This window comes from Canis lupus, chromosome 7 (assembly GCF_003254725.2).
Source record: "Canis lupus dingo isolate Sandy chromosome 7, ASM325472v2, whole genome shotgun sequence".
NCBI classification, from domain to species: domain Eukaryota; kingdom Metazoa; phylum Chordata; class Mammalia; order Carnivora; family Canidae; genus Canis; species Canis lupus.
In genome coordinates this window covers 881,398-901,408 of record NC_064249.1, presented here as the reverse complement: position 1 = coordinate 901,408, position 20,011 = coordinate 881,398, and the positions used below count along the sequence as shown (strand labels likewise).

The 20,011-nt window shown below is 68.8% G+C and overlaps 1 protein-coding gene across 1 annotated transcript; it reads left to right on the top strand.

Moving 5' to 3' along the window:
• The first annotated feature begins 1,573 nt into the window (after positions 1–1,573).
• On the top strand, positions 1,574–19,988 carry LOC112667058 (receptor-type tyrosine-protein phosphatase V-like). Its single transcript, XM_049111986.1, is given in 32 exon segments — positions 1,574–1,974; positions 2,616–2,634; positions 3,818–3,881; positions 4,160–4,199; positions 4,942–5,030; positions 5,216–5,479; positions 6,249–6,503; positions 6,587–6,847; positions 6,981–7,256; positions 8,559–8,831; positions 10,337–10,600; positions 10,758–11,024; positions 11,290–11,373; positions 11,376–11,552; positions 11,837–11,977; positions 12,224–12,433; positions 12,899–12,949; positions 13,998–14,121; positions 14,202–14,249; positions 14,439–14,532; positions 14,642–14,732; positions 14,812–14,888; positions 15,609–15,740; positions 16,414–16,536; positions 17,155–17,452; positions 17,552–17,836; positions 18,422–18,498; positions 18,632–18,760; positions 18,862–18,972; positions 19,066–19,226; positions 19,511–19,646; positions 19,754–19,988. Coding segments are annotated over 32 exon segments (5,067 nt in total). The 5' UTR covers positions 1,574–1,588; the 3' UTR covers positions 19,814–19,988.
• Positions 19,989–20,011: the final 23 nt, after the last annotated feature.

Sequence of the window (20,011 nt, the reverse complement as noted above, 5' to 3'; positions counted from 1 at the left end):
GCCTCCAGGTTCCCACCAGGTTTCCCGGGTCTGAGCCCCACTGGCCGTGAGCACACCCTCTGCCCTCACAAGGGCCCGGCAGCAGGTTGAGGAGCTACACGCTGAGGGCAAGGAGGCCGGGAGCCAGGAGACGGGGAGGGGGGTGAGGGTGGGGGTGGGGGTAGGGGTGGGGGTGGGGGCAGCAGCATTAGGCAAAACCCTGAGGATCTCTCAGTTCCCGTTGCGTATGTCTGGGGTTGGGGGAACAGTCACTCCCCGCCTCCTGTCCTCCCGCCTTCTGCTTAGAAGAGCCTGGACGTGCATGGAGGGCAGAGCGTGCCACCCGTGGGCCTGGTGCCCCCCGCGGGAGCTCCCCAGACCGGCCAGCCTGCTGGAATCAGGGCAGGCCCGGGGCTCCCTGGGAGTGGGGCCCCCCAGAACCTCCTCATTCCTGGGGAGGAACTGCCCAGATCCCTCCAGTAGCTGGCTTGCCTTCCAGAGTTGGGATTTGGGCTCCAGCCACCCTGACTCCCAAGGAAGCCTCGCAACAGCAGGAAGGCAGGAAGACCCATGTGCGATGGGCAGACTGGCGGCTCCGCTGCTGGGACCCTGGGGCGCCCCTGCACCGCCTGAGGCTCAGTGTCCGAGGCAGGCTCCTCCCCAGGCGGGTGATCGGCTCCTCTCTAGTGCTCGGGAGAAGCCGGCACGGCCCAGAGACGCGCGCGTGGCCTGAGGGTCTCCAGTCCTGCAGACCCCTCCCCACTGCCCGTCCGCACCCCCCTCCTCGCCAGTCCCCAGATCCGGGCCGCCGCCCCCAGCTAGCCGTGCCCTCCGTCGGAAGCCCCGTGGAGGGGCCGCTGTGTCTGGAATTCCTGGCAGCACCCAGGGAACAAGACCCCGCCGCCAGCCCCAGAGGCAAGGGCTGCCACCCTGTGGGATCCCAAGGGGACGCTCCTGGGCTTGGGGCCCGCAGCCGGCGGCCAGGACTCCCGTGTCCTGCACCCTGCACGCGCCCCAGTCCTCCTTAGGCCTCCCCGCCCCTCTCCGGAGAAGCCCTAGGGTCGTAGGTGCCCCCCACGTCCCCCCAAACCCCGGGCCAGCCAAGGCCTGCTGGCCAGCCCAGCACTCCAGGCCCTGCTTGGCTCTGGCGGAGGGGGGGGCCCGAGACACAGTGAGTGAGGAGCCGGGGGGCCTCTCCTGCCAAAGCCGGGGGGCTCAGGGGACCCTGGGAGTGGGGCACGGCAGCCCTAGGAGGTGGGCCAGCGGCCGTCTGGCCAGGAGATGCCAGCCTGCCCTGGGGCCCTGCCACCGAGCCGGCCATCCTGGAAGCTCACCCGCCCGACCCAGTTTCCCCAACACCTTTTGGGTACCTGCTGGCGAGGGGGACTTTCCCACACCCCACACCCCCAGCCGAGGACCGGGGACTCAGGTGGGCTGAGCGCCCGGGGAGGCCGGGAGGAGCCCATTCTTGGCCAGCTGCTGGGGCTCAGGTCCCTCCAGGGGGACTGGAGGCCCGAACAGACCACAGCCCGAGGGCCAGGGGGGTGAACATCTCTCCTACCATATGGTCCGCCCGTCCGGGACCCTCCTGTCCGTCTCCCCCTCCGCGATGCCCTTGGATGCCCCGTGTACACATGTGCCCACACGTGCTCGTGCATCCGGATGGGTGTGTGCTCCCCTGCAGCGCCCACCTGCAGGGTGTCCATCTGCCCGCGCCCATAGCCCCGCACGGCCCCCCAGCCCCCCAGGATCCCGGTCTACCCCGCCCCCAGGGACCTTGCCCAGGGTGTGGGAGGAGGAGTGGGAGCCTCGCTGTCCCGCGCGTCCATCCGGCCCCTGTCCTGCCGGCGACTATCCTCCCCTCGCGCGGGGGACACCCTGGCTCCAGGCCGGGGACAGGAGGGGCCTGGAGGGAGCTGCGTGGGATGGCTGTGGGCAGACACTGCTGGCTGGCATTTGGGAATCGGGGTGCCCTGCCCTCTCCAGAAGGGATCGGTAGGTGCTCTGAGACTCAGGAGGACCCCGGGGCTTCTCTAGGGAGAGGATGTGGGTTTGTCTGTGGGAGTGGTTGCCGCGCAGGAGACAGCCCTTGTGGTACTTTTTTTTTTTTTGCTGAATGGGGAGCCTGGGCTGGGGCGGCTGACCTGTCTGTGGGTTATGTCCACCCCCTCTGGGCCCCTCCTCCCTCTGCCGGGCGGGCGGGCAGCTGGCAGGTGCAGGCGTGCTCCTGTGGCCAGGTGTGGTCCTGCTTCCCCGGGACTGTCCGCAGCACCAGCTGGGGCATCTGTGCTGCCCCCCGGGCCCCCCACGGGAGCTCGCGGGCAGCGTGAGACCCGCCCCCCCACCTATACCCTGTGTGGCCGCATCTCTGTGGAGGTTCTGAATCAGGATGTCTCCACCTCGCGTCTCCTCTTTGCTGCTGCTTCTGGAGACTGTGCTAGAAAGAGCAGAGGGGGTACCCCAGGCGAGGGGGGCGGGGCTGGCGGCACGGGGAGGAGGCTCCCCACCTCCTGGCCACACTGGGGCCTCTCCCCGGCTGCTCTCTGACCCCCTGCTCCCCGCTGAAAGAACACACGTGTGCATGTACACACGCACGCAGCCTGGAAAACCTGATGAGTGTGCAGCGCCGTTTGCAGGCCCCTATCCCGAGGCCGGGTAGGTGGCTGGCTCTGAGGTGGGGGCCGGGTGGGGGCCGTGTGCGGAGGGGGAAGGGCGGCGGCCAGGCTCTGGGCGTCCTCCTGCGGCCCCCGAAGTTCAGCTTCTATCCCGCCTGCTTTCTGCACCTGCCCCTTGCCACTTCCTGAGGGGGCGGGAGTCCCGGGCTCCTTCCCCAGGGCCCGAGCCCTTGCTTTCCCTCCTGCTCCCGCCCTTCTGTCGGGGTAGGGACACAGGGTGCGGGCCTCCAGGTGAGGAGCTGGCTCTAGGCCGGGGTGAAGCTGACCCGCTTCTAGGCCAGGCCTCGGGGAGGCTCCCCTGCGCTTAACCTGCTTGCAGCCTGGTGGGGGCGGGGGGTGCAGGGGGACAGGTGGGCACCGCTGACCTAGGTAGGGGAGGTGCGGACGGGAAGCCACCACCGCAAGACTTAGGTAGCTCCTAAGAGAGCTCCAGGCCGAGAGGACCCCAGTTGGGGGTTAGGAGCAGGATTTGCTATCTGGGGCCGGGGTCCCCCTCCGTGGAGCTCAGTGAGGATGTGGGAGCAGATGGGTCCCAGGGGCCAGGCGGGCTCTTCTAGACCTGTCATCGCGGTGGTTCGCGGCCTTTAGAATGGGGCCCCCAACACACACCCCACCCCACCCCGTCCACGAAGGCCTGGAGCCACGTGGGGGCACCGAGGGGGACGCGCTCCCAGCGGGCGCATCCCCTCAGCCCCACCCGTGCACGCGTCCCCAGCCCTCGCCTCCCCGGCTGGCCGCAGAGCCCCTGTGTCCGCCTGCTGATAGCACAACCGCACTCTTCTTTGGGGCCGGGGGTGGGGAGCCACTGCCTGTGCCCTGTGTGCCCGCTGGCAAGGCCACCCTTGTCTTTGTCCTGGACTTTCCCAGGCCTCCCTGGGACTTATCTGCTGGAGGAGGGGCAGGGCGGAGGGGGGTGTGCTGGGGCAGGGGAGGGAGAGGAGGGCTTCTCTGCAGCCTCACAGGTGCAATCGGCTTCCACCCTCCGGCCCTGGGGGCTGGGGGAGACTTGGAGCGGCCGAGGGCTTAGGGTCTGCGTCCAGAGACAGCCCCTTGCTCTTGGGCCGCCTGCTGCCTGCGCCTGCTTCCACCCCTGCCCACCAGGCGGCAAGGGGAGGGTTGGGGGGCCTGGCTCCGCCCCTGCTGCCTCCATCGTTCCCTTACAGCGTCAGGATGAGGTCCCCCGTCCTGTTTGCAGCCTTGCTCTGGCTCTGCGGTTTCCTGGCCAAGGTGCGGTGGGCCCTGGGGGCGGGGGGGGGGGCGGGGGGCTCCCTCCTCCAGGGCCTGTCCGGCTGTCTGCGGGGCCCCACCGCCGCCCTCCCCAGATGGCCTCCCCGTGCCCGGCTGCCTCCGAGCCTGGCTGTGCCTGGGGGGCTGCTCTGGGGCCTCTCTGGGGCAGTGCCAGGCCCAGGACGGCCCTCTCACTGATCCTGACCCTGTGGCCCACTGCCTTTCACGGAGGCCCAGACCCCACAGCCTCTGCCCATCTCCTCCCCCTCCTCCTGCAGGGAGACGCCCCGGCTGGGAGCCCAGACACACCGAGAGAAGGTAGGTGTCTCCACGGGGCGGGGGTCCAGGAGGTCCGGGGGGCGCAGGGTCGATTTCTCCATGCCAGCTTTGGCCTCCGCTCCGGCCCTTTTTTCTGCCTTCCGTCCTGTAGAGGAGAGGGCATTGGGAGACTCTGGATGCACCCCTTTCCCTGGAGGGAGGCCAGGGGAGGCCGACCAGCCTCTTTCTGAGCTGGGCAGCCCCGGGGCCAGACAAGTTCAGCCGTGCCCTCGGCCTCACCCACTTGCGTCCCCCGGGCTGTAGAAGGGCAGCGCTCCGGGCCCGCACCTACGCAGCCTGCGCTCCGGGCCCCGGGCCGGAAGTCGCTCCCTGCTGGCGGGGACTGCCCTGCGGCCCTGTGGACGGAGCCCCGCCGTGTCGCCTGCGGGCTGGGGCCGAGCGGGAGGCGGCTGTCCCGGGGGGTGGCCAGGGACCAGGGAGCCCAGGAGGGCAACTTCTCCGAGGACCACGCTGGGACGGCAACCCGTCTAGAGGCCCCGGGGGGCCCCGGGGTGCGGCCCCTCTGGTCCCGACGTGCCGCTTCTCCCCACCTCTGCGCAACCCCCGCCGCTGTCCGCGACCTGCAGCTCCGGAGCCCCGGGAGCCCGTCCAGCCTCGAGGCCTCGTGGGCTGCTGCCCCGGGGGAGCAGGGGGCCTGCTGCCTTCTCCTCTACCACCTGGAGTCCCAGACGCTGGTGCGCAACATCTCCGTGCCACGGGGCTCCCTGTCCTACACTTTCAGTGACCTCCGGCCAGGCAGCGAGTATGTTCTGGAGGCCACCACCTGGGCCGGCGACCCCCAGGCCAAGAGCAGCGTCCGCCAGTGGACAGGTAAGGCCGGTGCTTGGCGAGGCCCAGACGGCAGCCGGTCTGGGAGCGGCGGGGACAGGCCAGAGCCGCACGGGCCGCCTTGGCCCAGCAGAGCCGGGCTTCCGCTCTCCTACCGCCAGGGCTGGTGCCGGCGCCCACCCCACGGCCCTTCGGGGCCTGACTCTGCTCTCCCCACCTTCTTCCAGCCCCCGTGTCCCCTCCCCAGCTGCTGCTGCGTGCCCTGGGCACCGGTGCCCTGCACGCCTCCTGGAACCACTCGGCTGGGGCCGCCGGGCTCCTCCTGGTGCTCACAGACCTCTTGGGCGGCACCAACCTGACTGCAGTGGTCGGACGCGGGGTCTCCAGCCACACCTTCCTTCACCTCTCCCCGGGCACCCCCCACGAGCTGACGCTCTGTGCTGTGGCCGGGCCGTGGCGGGCAGTGGGGCCCCACGCCACCGAGTGGACCTGTGAGTGCTGGGGGCAGGGGGACCAGGACAGGCTCCCAGCTCTTCTCTGGCCCAGTGGGTGGGATACGTGGGGGGGCCCCTTCGGGACCCTGCGGGAAGGGGTGAGGCTGGGCGGGGAGCAGCCTCCCTTGCTGCCTGGTGGGGGGCCACCTGAAGAACCATGGTGGTGTGACATCACCATCACTCCCCGTGCCAGCCACGGTGCCAACGCGGTCCTGTCGCCCCCAGTGTGTGGTAGGGGGAAGGGAGCCGAGGTTCGGAGAGCAGGCCAAGGTCAAGCAGCTGGGGAGTGGCCTTGGGTGCCCGCGGAGCCCAGGCTGACGTCCCCATGTTGCTGCGAGAAGCGCCGTCTTGCCCTGGTCGAGGGAGAAGCAACCGCACCGTGGAGCGGGTTCCAAACGTCACGGGTGCCCCTCCTGGCCGGGGGGCTCCGGGCAAACCACTTACCTTCTCTGTTTGTTTCTGGTTCGGTAAAGGGGGCGGTGATGACTCAGTTCGTGGCCTTGAGGGGAGTACACACGAGCACAGTGGGGGGTGCTTAGGACCTGCTGGGGTGGCCACGCTCGGTCACCGGCGAGCTGTTACTCCTGTTACGCTGTCACAGCCAGATCCCAGAATTCACCCCGAATGGCGGGTGGTGGTGGGTGGCGGTGCCCGCCTCTGGCAGTCGCGCGGCCTGGTGCATGGGGAGAGGACGGCGCGAGGAGGGCAGGCTGTCTCGCCCCCACCGGGTGGGTGCTCTGCACATATTTGCGCCCTGTCCCCCCAGATCCCTCTGCCCCTCTGGACCTGGTGCTCCTGCCCCGGCCCGCGGCGCTCTGGGCAAGCTGGAGGGCGGGGCCCGGCGCCCGGGACGGCTATCTGCTCAGGCTCAGTGGGCCGGCGGAGAGGAACACCACGCGGGGTCCGGGAGCCCTCCGTGCCACGTTCCCGGGGCCCCTGCCCCCTGGACACTACACTCTGGAGCTCGGGGCTCTGGCTGGGTCCTATGATGCCTGGGCCCGGGCCAGCGCCTGGCTGCCTGGTGAGTCTGGGCTGCGGGAATGGGAGGGGGCACCTGCCCGGGCACCTGCGAGGAGAAGCAGCCGCGTGCTCACTCCCCACAAGCTGCATCCTCTGCAGACTCTGCGGCCCAGCCCGCGCAGAGCAAAGGGTCCGAGCTGCCGCTGGACGGGCTGGCGGCCCCTGCGGAGCCGAGCAGGCAGGCCTTGCTCTACACCGAGGGGGCCCCGGGCCTTCCTGGAAACATCTCTGTGCCACCTGCCACCGCGCTCGGCACCTCCGGGGGGCCTGTACCTGGGGCCCACTCCTGGGTGGACATCGCCTCGTCTCTGAGAAACACTACCCGGAATCTCACAGACCACATGAGTGAGCGTCAGCCACCGTGTCCCCTGACCCCGGGGTGGGACCCTGCGGCTGGGGGTGGGTGACCGGGGGAGGAGAAAAGCGGCCTCACAGGGCCACACTCCATGCCCCCCTTACCAAACCGCCCCTCCTTCAGAGCCCCCGGCACCGCGGTCACTGGAGGTCACCGGCAGGGGCAGCCCCTCTGACCTGGCCATTGGCTGGGCCCCGGCCCCAGGGCCGCGGGAAGGCTACAGGGTCGCCTGGCATCAGGAGGGCAGCCAGAGACCACTGGGCGGTCTGGTGGACGTGGGGCCGGAGAGCTCGGGCCTGACTCTGAGGGACCTGCTGCCTGGCTCCTGCTACACCGTGTCCGTCTGGACCTGGGCAGGGAGCCTGTGCTCCAGCACCCAGAGGACCCGCGCCTGCACCCGTGAGTCCTGGGCCGCAGCCCCCGGGCCCGCACAGGACAGTGGGCGTGGGGTCCCAGCTTCCTCTCTGGGCTCGGAGGGTCGCGTGTGCATCAGGGTGGGCCTGCCGTGGATCTGTTTGCAAGCATGCTCCGCCTCCTACCACCCGATCAGCCATCCAGCCACCCGTCCACCTATTCAGCAGATATTTAATGAGCGCTTCCCATTGAGCGCTTCCCATTGTTTAGGTTTAGGGTTAGGTGCTGAGGCTAAGACTCACGAGCAGGACGGTCTAGGAAGGAAGACGACAGCAGACAGAGGAGATATGTGAATACATAGGCGCACATTTGTTACGCGTCACACAACAGACGTAAGCGAATGATGAGAATACGCAGCATCGATTTGGAGCCGCCAGCTGTGTTCTTATAGGTTAAAACTGATGACTATTGGGGATTTTATGAGGTTCCGTCTAATGTTTTAGGACTCATAGAAGGGCAACCTGCGTAGGGAGTCAGGGAAGGCTTCCTAGAGAGGGAGGAGGGTGAGCTGAGAAGCTTAGGGTCTGAGTCTGACAGAGAAGGGCTTTCTGGAGAGGCTAAGCACGTGCCAAGGCCCTGGGGTGGGGGGAGAGGGAGAGAGACGGAAGGGGCTGGGGGAAGAGAGGGGGAGGGTGGAGCTTGCAGGGAGTGAATGCCAGCAGGTGAGCTGGAGACAGGGCCCTGAGGGCCTTAAGAAGTAGGTGCTGGGTTTTGCGGGGACCCTGTGACCAGACCTCACACCCTCAAGGAGCCGCAGCGTGGGGACGAGGTGGGGGGCAAGCATCAGGGCAGGGACTGTGTTGTTCAAGTGGTTTTCTTTTTTCTTTTTCAAAGATTTATTTGAGACAGAGAGAGACAGAGAGAGAGACAGAGAAAAAGAGACAGAGTCAGAAACAGAGAGACAGAGATAGAGACAGAGACAGAAACAGAGAGACAGAGATAGAGACAGAGAGACAGAGACAGAGAGATAGAGACAGAGAGAGAGAGAGCGCGCACACGCCAGCGCACTTGGGGTGGGGAGGGGCAGAGGACAGGGAGACTCTCTAGCAGGCTCCCTGCTTAGCGTGCGGCCTCCATGGGGTTCCGCTCTCAACCCCGAGATCATGGCCTGAGCCGGAATCGAGGCTTACACGACTGCGCCCCGGGCACCCCGCAGGAGGCTCACCTGGGAGACACGAGGAGTGTGTCTGGAGCCCCTGGGACGTTGGCCTGAAAAGGGAGGAGGGTGCCGGTGACGGGGCAGGGGAGGTGGGTCACTCCAGGAGTGTCTCCACCTTGACCTTGCAGTCCCTGCTCCTCCTGCCAACCTGAGCCTGCGCCTCGCCACCTGGCCCCCCACCCTGACCGCCTCCTGGAGAGGCCCCCCCGGGGGCAGGGATGGCTTCCGGCTGCGGCTTTACCGCCTGGGGCCCCTGACTCTGGAAAGCAGGGACACTCTGGGCCCCGAGGCTCAGAACTTCTCCTGGGCCCGGCTGCCCCCAGGCGCCGAGGTTCTGGTTCAGCTGGTCACCGTGCGGGGCCCAGACGAGAGCAGCAGCGCCAACGCCATGGGCTGGACGCGTGAGTGCCCTGCACACCCTTCCTCCCCGGCCTCTGTGCTGCTTGGGTTCCCGGGCCACGCGTTCCCCGTGACGACTCTGCCATCTGTGGGCAGGCCGGCGGCTGGGTTGCTCCCGGACCTCCAGGCACCGGGGTCCCCACGTCCCTACCTGGGCCCCCCACCCCGGGGCATCCCAGAAGGTGGGCAGACCCCGGGGGGTGCTCTCATTCAGCAGCCAGGGCATGCCCCCCTCCGCTCTCGCGTGGCCAGGGAGACCCAGCCAGGACCCAGGCTCCAACACCCCCCGACCCCCCGCCCCGCCCCCCAGGCTGGGTAATAGCCGCAGTGGCTCAGGCTCACGGGTCCTCTGCTCAGGCCTCCCCGTGGTCTCCCATTTCCTCAAGACAACCAGCTTCGCAGGCGGACTTTACGGCTCTGTCCCTTTCACATTTGAGAAACTAAGGCACAGATAAGCCCCCTCACTTGCCCTGGGCTCCTAGCCCTATGTGGGGAGCCGGGGTTCCCTTTCCAACACTGTGACCCAGTCTCTGCTCCTTGCTGCTCGCTGCTGTCCAGGGGCGCGGGGCAGGTGCCGGGCTGGCGGGGACGGCGGGCAGGGCTCGCTGAGCATCGCACGGTGGGTCCTCTCCCGCTCCCCTGAAGCCTCCAGGGCCCTAGAGCCGGGTTTGGAAGCCCCTGTCACACTGGCCTGGGTGCCCCCTTCTTGCTGGAGCCTCCCTCAGCTCGTCCTTGCCCCCACCCTCAGCTCGTTCTTCTCCAGTGTGGTGACTCCCTGCACCCCCTTCCTCCCAGGGACCACGTGACCTCAGGCAGGCCTCGGGGGAAGCTAGAAAGAGCTTCAGGCAGGAGACCCGGGTGTTAGCCGAGGCTCAGTCTCCAGAGCGAGACTCTGAGCCTCAGTTTCCCCCATTTGCAAAGGAGATGTTGACTCAATGACTGGGCCAGGCTTCTGTGACTCCAGGGCCCAGGCTCCAGCTGAGGGTGAAGGGGCCCCAGACAGTGCCTGCCCTTAAGGACCTGCCTGTCACGTGGGGGCCTTTATTTATTATTATTTTCTAAAGACTTTATTTATTCTTGAGAGACACAGAGGAAGGCAGAAACCGAGGCAGAGGGAGAAGCAGGCTCCCTACGGGGAGCCCGATGCAGGACTCGATCCCGGGACCCCGGGGTCATGCCCTGAGCCCCCTAGGCGCCCCACATGGGGGCCTTTAGAAGCAGTGGCCTACAGGGCCTGGGGCTGGAAGAGGCAGTGGGTTTAAGTCGGGAGCAGCCGGGGGCAGCCCCTGCCTCCCACAGGGATGGTGGGGGGTGGAGGGGGAGTAACTGGTGAGTGCGATGCTGGGTGAGCTTGTGCCTGCTGCCGCTGCTCCTGCAGGAAGACCCTGGCCCACCTGGGCCACCGCCCCCTCTGGCAGGGTGAATTTGGTGAATTTGCAGGGGCGCAGAGTTCGGCCCCTAACACCTCCCTTCCGCTCAGCCTTGCCATACCTGGCTCTCCCCGCAGCCCCCCGCGCCCCTCCCCTGGTGCACGTGACCACCGAGGGCCCCACCGAGCTCCAGGCGTCCTGGGTCCCTGCGCCCGGGGCGCGCGACGGCTACCAGGTGACGCTGTACCTGGGGGGGGGCCTGGCGGGCTCCAGGACCCTGGTGGCGGGGGTGGGTGGCACCAGCTTCTCGGCATTGACCCCGGGCACTCGGTACGACGTGGAGGTCGTCGCACGGGCTGGGCCCCTCCTCTTGGCGGCCACCACTGCCTCAGGCTGGACCTGTGAGTGGGGGCTGCAGAGACCCCAGACCCCGGCCCCTCCTTAGCTCCACCTGCCAACCCTGCCCCCGTGCACCCCCAGCCCCCTCCAGCCTCGCCCCGCCCGGTCGGTACCCCCTGGCTTTCCGTGCCCATTCACCCGCTCCCCTTCCGTCCGCAGCTCCGCTCCTGCCCAACGAGCTGCTGGTGTCCATGCAGGCGGGCAGCGCCGTAATCACCCTGGCCTGGGCCAGCGGCCCCTTGGGGCACGGGGCATGCCATGCCCAGCTCTCGGAGGCCGGGCGCCTCCCCTGGGCGCAGCCCCTGGTGCTCGGCCAGGCCCGCCTGGTGCTCAGGGACCTAACCCCCGGACGCAATCTCTCCCTGTCAGTGCTGTGCCAGGCGGGGCTGCTGCGGGCAGCCACCCACCCGGTGGTGCTGCCTGTGGGTACGTGGCTGTGTGTTGGGGGGGGATGCAGGAGCCCCGGGGGCAGGCCCGAGGCCAAGCCACAGCGCTGCCCGCGCCGCGCGGAGCCCCTGCCCCTCCTGCTGGGCGCCTCCCCGCCCCTGCAGCCCGTGCTCCTCCAGAGGGGCGCTCGGGGCCAGAGGGGGTGTCGTGTGTCCGAGGGACCAGCGCCCCACCCCTTTGCCCCAGCGCCAGCCTCTTGGGGTGTCCTGACACCCACACAGCGAGGAACCTCTGATTCCCGCAGAGCCCGGCCCCGTGGAGGATGTGCAGTGTCAGCCCGAGGCCACTGGCATGGCCCTGACCTGGACGGTGCCCGCGGGGGATGTGGACAGCAGCTGGCCGTGGGGGGTCGCGCCCACCTCGTCTTCCAGGCCAGCACCTCCGGGGACGCTCTCCTCTTGCCCAGCCTGCTGCCTGCCACGTCCTACCGCCTCGGCCTCACTGTGCTGGGCAGGAACGGTCTGCGGAGCCGTGGGGTCACCCTGCTGTGCACCACCTCTGCGGAGGGTGAGCGCTTTCGTGGCCTCCAGAGCCGCCCTTGCCCTTACCCCAGCACTGCCCACTGGGGGGTTGCTCCCCTGTGTCCCCAAGCTTTGCTTTGGCCCTGATGCACACAGCACACCGTTGAGCCTGTGCCCGGCACCCTGGCCCCGGGGGTGGGGGTCCCAGTTCTTCCTTCCTCGTCCCCGTCAGGCACTGGTTGCCAGGCATCATGACAGGTGCTAGGGACGTGACCTGCCCTTGGCCGCTGGCTCCTGGTTAGGCCCTGGCTCTGCCCCGTCCGTCCCCAGGCTGGCACCCCCCGGACTTAGCTGCAGCCCCCCAGCTGGAGCCCGAGGCGGGGATGGGCGTGCTCATCACACGGGGGATGTTTGGCAAGGACGACGGGCAGATTCAGTGGTACGGCATCATCGCTACCACCAACCTGTCACGTGAGTCCCGGGACGGAGGGGACGGGGTCACCCTGGCTCCTGCCTGGTGTGGGACGGGCGAGGGGGCTGCAGACGCTGGACCGGCAGGACGAGATGTCTGAGGCTAGCGTGAGTGCTGCAGCAGGAACATTCTCAAAGACGGGGCTGATGTGGTGCGATGCCTGCTGGGCATCCGCGGGAGAAACGGGGGCAGCGAGGCCGCAGCCCGCCCGCCGATCTGCACTGGCCCTTCCTGTTCCCCTGCAGTGGGTCGGCCACCCCGGAAGCCCTCAACCACACGTGGCACAACCACTACTACGGAGGACGGGACTCCTACCTGGCCACCCTGCTCCCCAACCCCTTCTACCCAGGGCCCTGGGCCGTGCCGAGATCCTGGATGGTGCCTGTGGGCACAGAGGACTGCGGCCGGACCCGGGGAATATGCAACGGGCAGCTCAAGCCAGGTTCCTGGTACCGGTGAGGGCTGAGACCAGAGGGAGGGCGAAGCCGTTGGGAGTCTCCCGGGAGTACGGGCTGTTGGCACATCGGCTCCACAGATGCATTTGCCGGTCCGTGAGGTCCGCAGGGTTACTGACTGAGCCTCCCGGTGGGCGAGGCAAACAGGGAGCGCCCGTCTGCTACGTGGGTCTTTTGTGAGGGGGAAAAACACCAGGCCGGGGCGGGTGTGGACGGACTCCGTCTCAGCTTGCCTTGGCGTGTGGGCACCTGCTTCGGGGGCCTCTTGCTGTCCGGAAGGGCAAGGAGCTGGGGGGGAGTTAGGGGCAGCCGGTTGTGCAGTCAGGGGTACGTGGCATGTGGCCCCTTAACAGGCGAGGGGCGGTCACTATTCGAGTGTCCACCGCCCGGGACCCCGTGGTTTGGAAGGGGCTTTGCTTTCCTCCCCGCCCCTCCCCAGCAGAGGCTCCGGTGTCGCTGCCGCAGGTTCAGCGTTGTGGCCTCCCGACACCATCATCTCCTTCTCTGCCTTCTCGGGTAGGTGGGCACCGGCTGGGCCCCGGGGAGGGCAAGGGTGCTGCTGCAACTGCCCGCCCGCCTTCTGAGGCTCAGCCCCGACCAGCAGCAGGAGGGACTGAGCTTGGACTCCAGGGAGGGAGCGTGGAGACGGAGACCCAGGGCCAGTGACACAGGTGCTCCAGGCACCAGGCGCGGCCCGGGCGGGCAGAGGCCGAGGGGTTCGTGCTTGGTCCCTCCACGATCGCCCTACCTTCCTGCGTGGCCCTGTAATAAGCCGCAGCTCCCGGGCCACCGAGGCTCTGCAACAGCACCGTCCAGGGAGGCAGGAGCAAGCCGCGAGCGTGCACCGTAGGGTCCTCAGGTTCCTCGGGAGCTACGGCCCACGGGCGAAAGTGAACAGGCGACATGAATTTCTCTCACGTTTTATTAGACTGAGATAGTAAGCACACTGTCATATCCACACGCGACCAATCTTAAGAATTATTAACGAGATACTTTACGTTCTTTTGTATTACTAAGTCTTTGAAATCCTTTTTTAAAAAAAATTTTTTTTTAAATATTTTATTTATTCCTGAGAGACACAGAGAGGGGCAGAGACCCAGGCAGAGGGAGAAGCAGGCTCCCTGCAGGGAGCCCGGTGCGGAACTTGATTCCAGGACCCTGGGGTCACGCACTGGGCCGAAGGCAGACGCCGGACCCCGGAGCCCCCGGGCGCCCCTCTTTGAGCTCCTTACAGCAAATCTTACCTCCTGCAGTGGCCAGTTCAGGCACCCAGTGGCTCCCATGGCTAGCAGCTGCCCGACTGGACGGTGTGGTTGGAGACGGTCCAGGGCACCAGGGCCCGGCCCGCCCTGGGGGTGTCGGGGGAGCGTTTGGGGTACCCTGGAGGCAGGCCGGGGACCGGGGCTCCGGGTGCCCTGCGGGGCGACCTTGCTGGCATCCAATGCCGGCCTCCGGCCTTGGGCTGGGATTTGGAGCTGCGGAGGTGGGCGGTGACCGTGCGGCCCCAGGGGACAGCGACTGCGGGTGGAGGGATGCGGCCGACGGCCCCCGTTTGCGTCCATAGAGCCCCGTGCCGGCGTCTCCAGGGTGGCTGTGCCCCTGCCCGCGGCCGTGGGCCTCCTGGCAGGCTGCTGCCTTGGCGCCACCGCACTGGGCCTGCTGTGCTGGTGGAGGGCAAAGGCCCGGAGGTGAGTGGGGGGACGGCTGCCGCCCTGCGAGGCCCCCGCCGCGGCAGGGCTCCTCCCACCCGCCTCTTCATCCTCCACAGGGCGGACAAGAATCGGTTTTCCCAAGAGCTGACCCCTTACAACCTGCGGTGAGCGCGGCTGCCCGCCTTGGCTGCACCCCCGGGAGCCCCTGTGACCCTGCAGGGCTGGGCATGGCCATGAGTGCACGGGGGAGGGGGGGACCAGGGCCGAGGCCGTGCTCTGTCCCCCAGCTCAGGGCGGGCTGTTCCCCGGGGCCCCTCGGCCCCCCCAGACCCACCTCCTCCCTCTCCTGCCAGGCGGACCCACCGGCCCATCCCCATCCAGAGCTTCCGGCAGAGCTACGAGGCCAAGAGCGCCCACGCTCACCAGGCTTTCTTTCAGGAGTTCGAGGTGAGGCCTCTGCGGCCCTGAGCTCCGGGTGAGAAGAGCCGGGGCCCCGAGGCCCTGCCACGGGGAGAGGTGGGTGGGCCTCAGCACCCAGCTGCCCCGATCTCCGCAGGAGCTGAAGGAGGTGGGCAAGGAGCAGCCCAGGCTGGAGGCCGAGCACCCTGCCAATGCCACCAAGAACCGTTACCCGCACGTGCTGCCCTGTGAGCGCCGGACGCCGGGCTGGGCAGGGGTGCGGGGCTTGGCCTGGCCCGGGCACTGAGTGCACAGCTTCCCCCGCAGATGACCACTCCCAGGTCAGGCTGAGCCAGCTGGAAGGAGAGCCCCACTCCGACTACATCAACGCCAGCTTCATCCCGGTAAGGGCCACCTGCGGGGCCGTCTGTGGGCGTATGTGCCTGGGGGCCGAGCCCTTCGTGGAGGGCCTCCCGTGTGCCAGGCCCTGGCGCTGCTGACCCGCAGCCTCGCCTTCGAGGGAGCCCGCCGTGTGTGCACGGGTGTGCCCACGCGTTCACGCATGTGTGTGTCATACGTACCACTCAGCGTGACAAGCGCCATGCCAAGGGCACAAGCGTGATCCTCAGAGCGTGGAAGGAGAGAGAAAGCCTACCTGGCAAATCAAGAAGGGCTTCTTGAAGGACGTAATCTCTTGAAGGATGCGCAGAGTTCTGATAAGAGATGGAAGAGGGGAAGGGCATAGGGCGGAAAGGACAGCCGGAGGACACGGGTGGGAGGGTCCGGGTGTGGCGAAGGTTTCTGAGGACGGAAGAAACATGGAGTTTGGACTGAGAAGGGCTGGTGAGGAAGTTGCGCTGGGAACGCTGCACGTTAGGACCTTGTTATTCCCACGGAGGTGTTTCTGGGCCCTCCAGGGTCGTGCCTGGGCGGCGGCCGTGGCAGTGGTGGCGTCTGTGCAGCCACCCTCCTGGCTTGAGCTCCTGGTGCTCCTGCATTTGCACAGTGTGGGCACAGCACCCTCACTCCTGTATGTCGTTCAAGGGACGTTTACTGCCATGTGCTCGGTGGGGCCTGGGGACCAAGGTGTCCCCAATCAGTATGTCCCCGTCTTCCGCCCACAGGGCTACACCGACCCGCAGGAGTTTATTGCCACCCAGGGGCCTCTCAGGAAGACCGTGGAGGACTTCTGGCGGCTGGTGTGGGAGCAGCAGGTCCACGTCATTGTCATGCTGACAGTGGGCATGGAGAACCGGGTGAGCGGGCCCTGCGGCTTGGCCACCAGGTGGCACACGTGCAGCCCTGTCTGGGAAGGCGGTCAGGCGGGAGAGGCCCAGAGGCGGGTGGGGTCCCCGGGGCCACCAGAGCAGGGACCGGCACTCAAGCTCCCAGGTTGACTCCGTGTCCTCTGACCTCTGCTGTTGCTCAGTGTGTCCATGTGCTCTCGCTGTAGGCAGAGGGGGGCAAGGGGGTTAGGAGAACGGGGCACGGCCGGCCACAGGGCAGGCAGCAGAGAGAGGACGTTCTGCACGCTGTCCACCAACGAGCCTGGGGACGTCTCCTCCATGCACTGTGCGATGCGGGGCCCTGGGCAGAGAGAGCCCCTGCTGGGTCTGTCCTCCAGCTGGCACGCTGCGGTGAGGCCACGCAGCCCTAAATAGAACCGCCCAGTTTTGCAAAAAAGCCCAGCAGCTGCCTGGGACCCCTAGGGGTCATACGGCAGGTGTGGGGGTGATGGTGCCGGCGCCAGCGGAGGAGAGGGGCTTCTGGATGAGGCAGCGCGGAGCTGGCTTGGTACCAAGAGCAGGACTTCAGCAGGTGGCAGAGACCTGAAAGCTGGCTGGGAAGGGTGGTCCCGGTAAACCGGAGGGTGGCAGTGACCAGGTGTGGGCCCACAGCCACCCCTCTGCTCTGTGCCCCTGGCCCTAGGTGCTGTGTGAGCATTACTGGCCCGTGGGCTCGACCCCCGTCACTCACGGCCACATCACGGTCCACCTGCTGGCCGAGGAGCCCGAGGACGAGTGGACCAAGCGGGAATTCCAGCTGCAGCACGTGCGTGCCCGGAGGGGAAGGCGGGGGGGGGGGGGGCACTCTGGGTGCCCTGGCCTGGGGCCTTCCGAGATCTGCCCGCTTGCAGCTGCGCCCCGAGGAGTCCGGCAGGGAGGGCACGGGGACCGCGGGGACGTTAGTTTTATCCAGGTCAAGGGTAGAGCCGTGAGGCAGCTTCCCCGCAGCCCTTGTGGCCTCACAACCGCTCACCGGGGCAGGAGAGCCAGGGACCCGCCTCGCCCCTGTGCCCGCCCCAGGCCAGACTCCCCGCGGGGATGCAGCGGGAGCGGCCCCTGCGCAGGGGGCGGTGACCGTCCTGGCCTTCTCTGGCCTTCCTGGGCGGCTCAGGGCGTCAGGGCCCGGCCCCAAGTGGAGCCCCGGGTCGGGGTGGGGGCGTCTTGGCCCAGCCGTGCGTGCGCCCCGAGGCCTGGCGGGGCAGGAGCGGGGAGCGGGGAGCGGGGAGCGGGGAGCGGGGAGCGGGGCTCGACCCGAGTCCTGGGGGTGCGGAGGGCGGGGGGCGGGGGATCAGGGCCTCTGAGGCCTGGGGCTTCGGTGCGCCCCTGGAGGGAGCGGGGAGGAGGGGAAGAGGCTGGGCCGAGCGGCGCCCCGGGTCGGCCCCAGGTCAGGCCCCTGCTCCCCGCCGCCCGCTCAGCGGGCCCAGCGGCAGCCGCGGACGGTGACGCAGCCGCAGTTCACCACGTGGCCCGACCACGGCGTCCCCGAGCCCCCAGCGCCCTGCTCGCCTTCGTCCAGCTGGCCCGGGAGCAGGCGGGGCCACGCGGGGCCTCGGCCCGGTGCTCGTGCACTGCAGGTGGGGCGGGGGGGGCCTGTGGCGGCTGCTCCAGCAGCTGCAGGAGGAGCGCGCGGCGGACTGTTCCACGCGGTGTACGCGCCGCGGCCGCTCCTGATCCAGACCCCGGTGAGCGCGGGGGGGCGGGGCGCGGAGGGGCGGGGGGGGCGGGGCCTCCCCTGGGGCGCACCCCTGAGCGGCCGCCCCCCGCCCCCCGCCCCCCTGCAGAGCCAGTACGTGTGCCTGCACCGCTGCCTCCTGACCAAGGCCCTGGAGGGGCCGCCGGAGCCGTCCGAGTGAGCGGCCGCCCCGGGGTCCCGCGGGCGGGGGCGCCGGCCGTGCCCTCCCCCCACCGACGCCCCGCGGTGTGCAGGGAGCGGGAGCCGCGGAGGCCCGATTGCGCCGCCCGCCGCCCGCGCCCCGGGGTCGCAGCCCATCGCCGTGAGCCGCTGGGCCGAGGCCTGCGCGCGGAGGGCCGCCCACGCCAACGCCGGCTTCCTGCGGGAGTACGGGGTGCGCGCGGGGCGGGCGGGCGGGGCGGGCGGGCGGGGCGGGGCCCCCGGGGCGGGACCCCCATCCCGATCCCCGCCCCCGCCGACGGCCGCCCGCGCCCCCAGCTCCTGCTGCGCGCCCTCCGGGACGACGCCGACTCTCCCGCGCCCCCTGCCGGCCGCGAGCAGCACAGCGCGGTGCCGCGTGAGCGCCGCGCCGCCCGAGGGGTCAGGGGGCCTGGGGGGCAGCGGGCCTGGGGGGGCAGAGGGCCTGGAGGGGGCACTCGGCCTGAGGGTGGTAGCAGGCCTGGGTGGGCACCCAGTCTTTGGGGGGGCAGTGGGCCTGGGGAGGCAGCATGCCTGGGGGGTACCCAGTCTTTGGGGGGGCAGTGGGCTGATGAGGGCATTGCACTGGTGGGGTCAGCGGACCTGGGGGGGTCACCTGGCCTGGGGGGCAGCAGGCTGGTGGGGGCAGTGGGGCTGGGGGGGCAGTGGGCCTGGGGGGGCACCCAGCCTGGGGGGCAGCAGGCCTGGGGGGTACCCAACCTGGAGGGGGCACCCGGCCTGGGCGCGGCTCCCACAGCCTCACCCCCTCGCGTTCCCTCAGGTGACCGTTCCCACCTGCGGTTTTCCGCGGCCAAGGAAAGCCTCACTAGCAAGATGCTGGAAGCCTGGCTCTTCCCTGTGAGATGCCGCCCTGTCCTTGGCCCCCCCCCCCATCATTGGAGCTTCTTGGGCAGGAGCTCTGGGGGCCCTGGAGCTGCGCCGGGCAGGGGGCACCCTCAGTTCCTGGGAGCCAACAGGCTGTGCTCTGCAGGGCGGCCCTTCTGGCCACGACCACATTGTGGTGACCGGCCCTGCGGGGCCCGAGGAGCTCTGGGAGCTGGTGTGGGAGCACGGGGCCCATGTGCTGGTCTCCTTGTGCCCGCCCGACACCTGGGAGCAGGTGAGGGGGGCAGAGGGTGGGAGGGCTCAGGTATGGGGGCGGGGCAGGGGACCGCATGGGCTTGGAGAGCCCCCTGAGCAGCCCCCACGTTCGGCTCACAGCAGTCCTGGCCCACGGAGACGCAGCCCATTGTCACAGAGACAGTGACGGTGCAGTGGGTGGCGGAGAGCGTCACGGCGGGCTGGCCCTGCACCCTCCTGAGGGTCACGCACGTAGGTGTTGGAGCCACAGAGTGGGGGCGGGGGCTGTGTGGCCCGTCGTCCCTCTGCTCCTCCCTGCGCCAGCGCCAGTGTCTTTGCGCCCAGGGGGAGAGCAGGAAGGAGAGGCAGGTGCAGAGACTGCTGTTCCCGTGCTGGGAGCCGGGGCGTGAGCTCCCCGCCACCACCCTGCTACCCTTCCTGGCTGCCGTGGGCCAGTGCTGCTCTCGGGACAGGACGAAGCCGGGGACCCTGCTCAGCCACTGCAGGTGCTGCTGGACAAGGGCTGGGGGAGTGGGTGCCCACACCCCTCACTGCCCACTGAGCCCTGCTTGGGTCATGGAGCAAAAGGACACGGTCCCCCAGGGCTCCCACCTTCCTCCTTGCTCTGCCCTGATGGCTTCCGGCCATATGACATCTTTTAGGGATTTACCCCCCCACCCCCGGGCTCGCCAGGTGCCCGGTGTCCCCATATACCTGGGTACCCCAGCCTCCTCTGCCCTTCTGCGCCCCGCCCGCCCTGGCACCCCATCCAACTCGAGGTCAATTGCAGCAGGGGTGTGGCCCAGCTGGGCACTTTCCTGGCCCTGGACCAGCTGCTGCAGCAGGCGGGCGTGGAGTGCACCGTGGACGTTTTCAGTGTGGCCTTGCAGCAGTCACAGGCCTGTGGCCTCATGACCCCAACGCTGGTGAGTGGCCACCAGGGCTTGGTGGTGGGCAGGGGCACGGGGTGGGAGGAGGTGGCAGGGAAGGTTCTAGGAGGCAGGCGCAGCTCCTGACCCCGCGTCCCCCCCAGGAGCAGTACATGGACCTCTATCACTGTCTGAACAGCGCACTCCTGGATGGGCTGCCTTGAATCGGCGCTGGTCGCCGTGCTGCGCGGGAGCAGCAGAGGTCTGGGCCTGGCGTGCGGGGATGGGCGGCCTCGGCAAGCCTTCCGGGGCCCGGCTTCCCCAGGAGGGCAGCCTGCACGCCGGGCTCCGTGCCGGGCAGGGCCCGAAGTGAGGAATAAAGAGAGTGGCCGAGCCTGAGACTGAGTGTGTTTCGTGCGTCC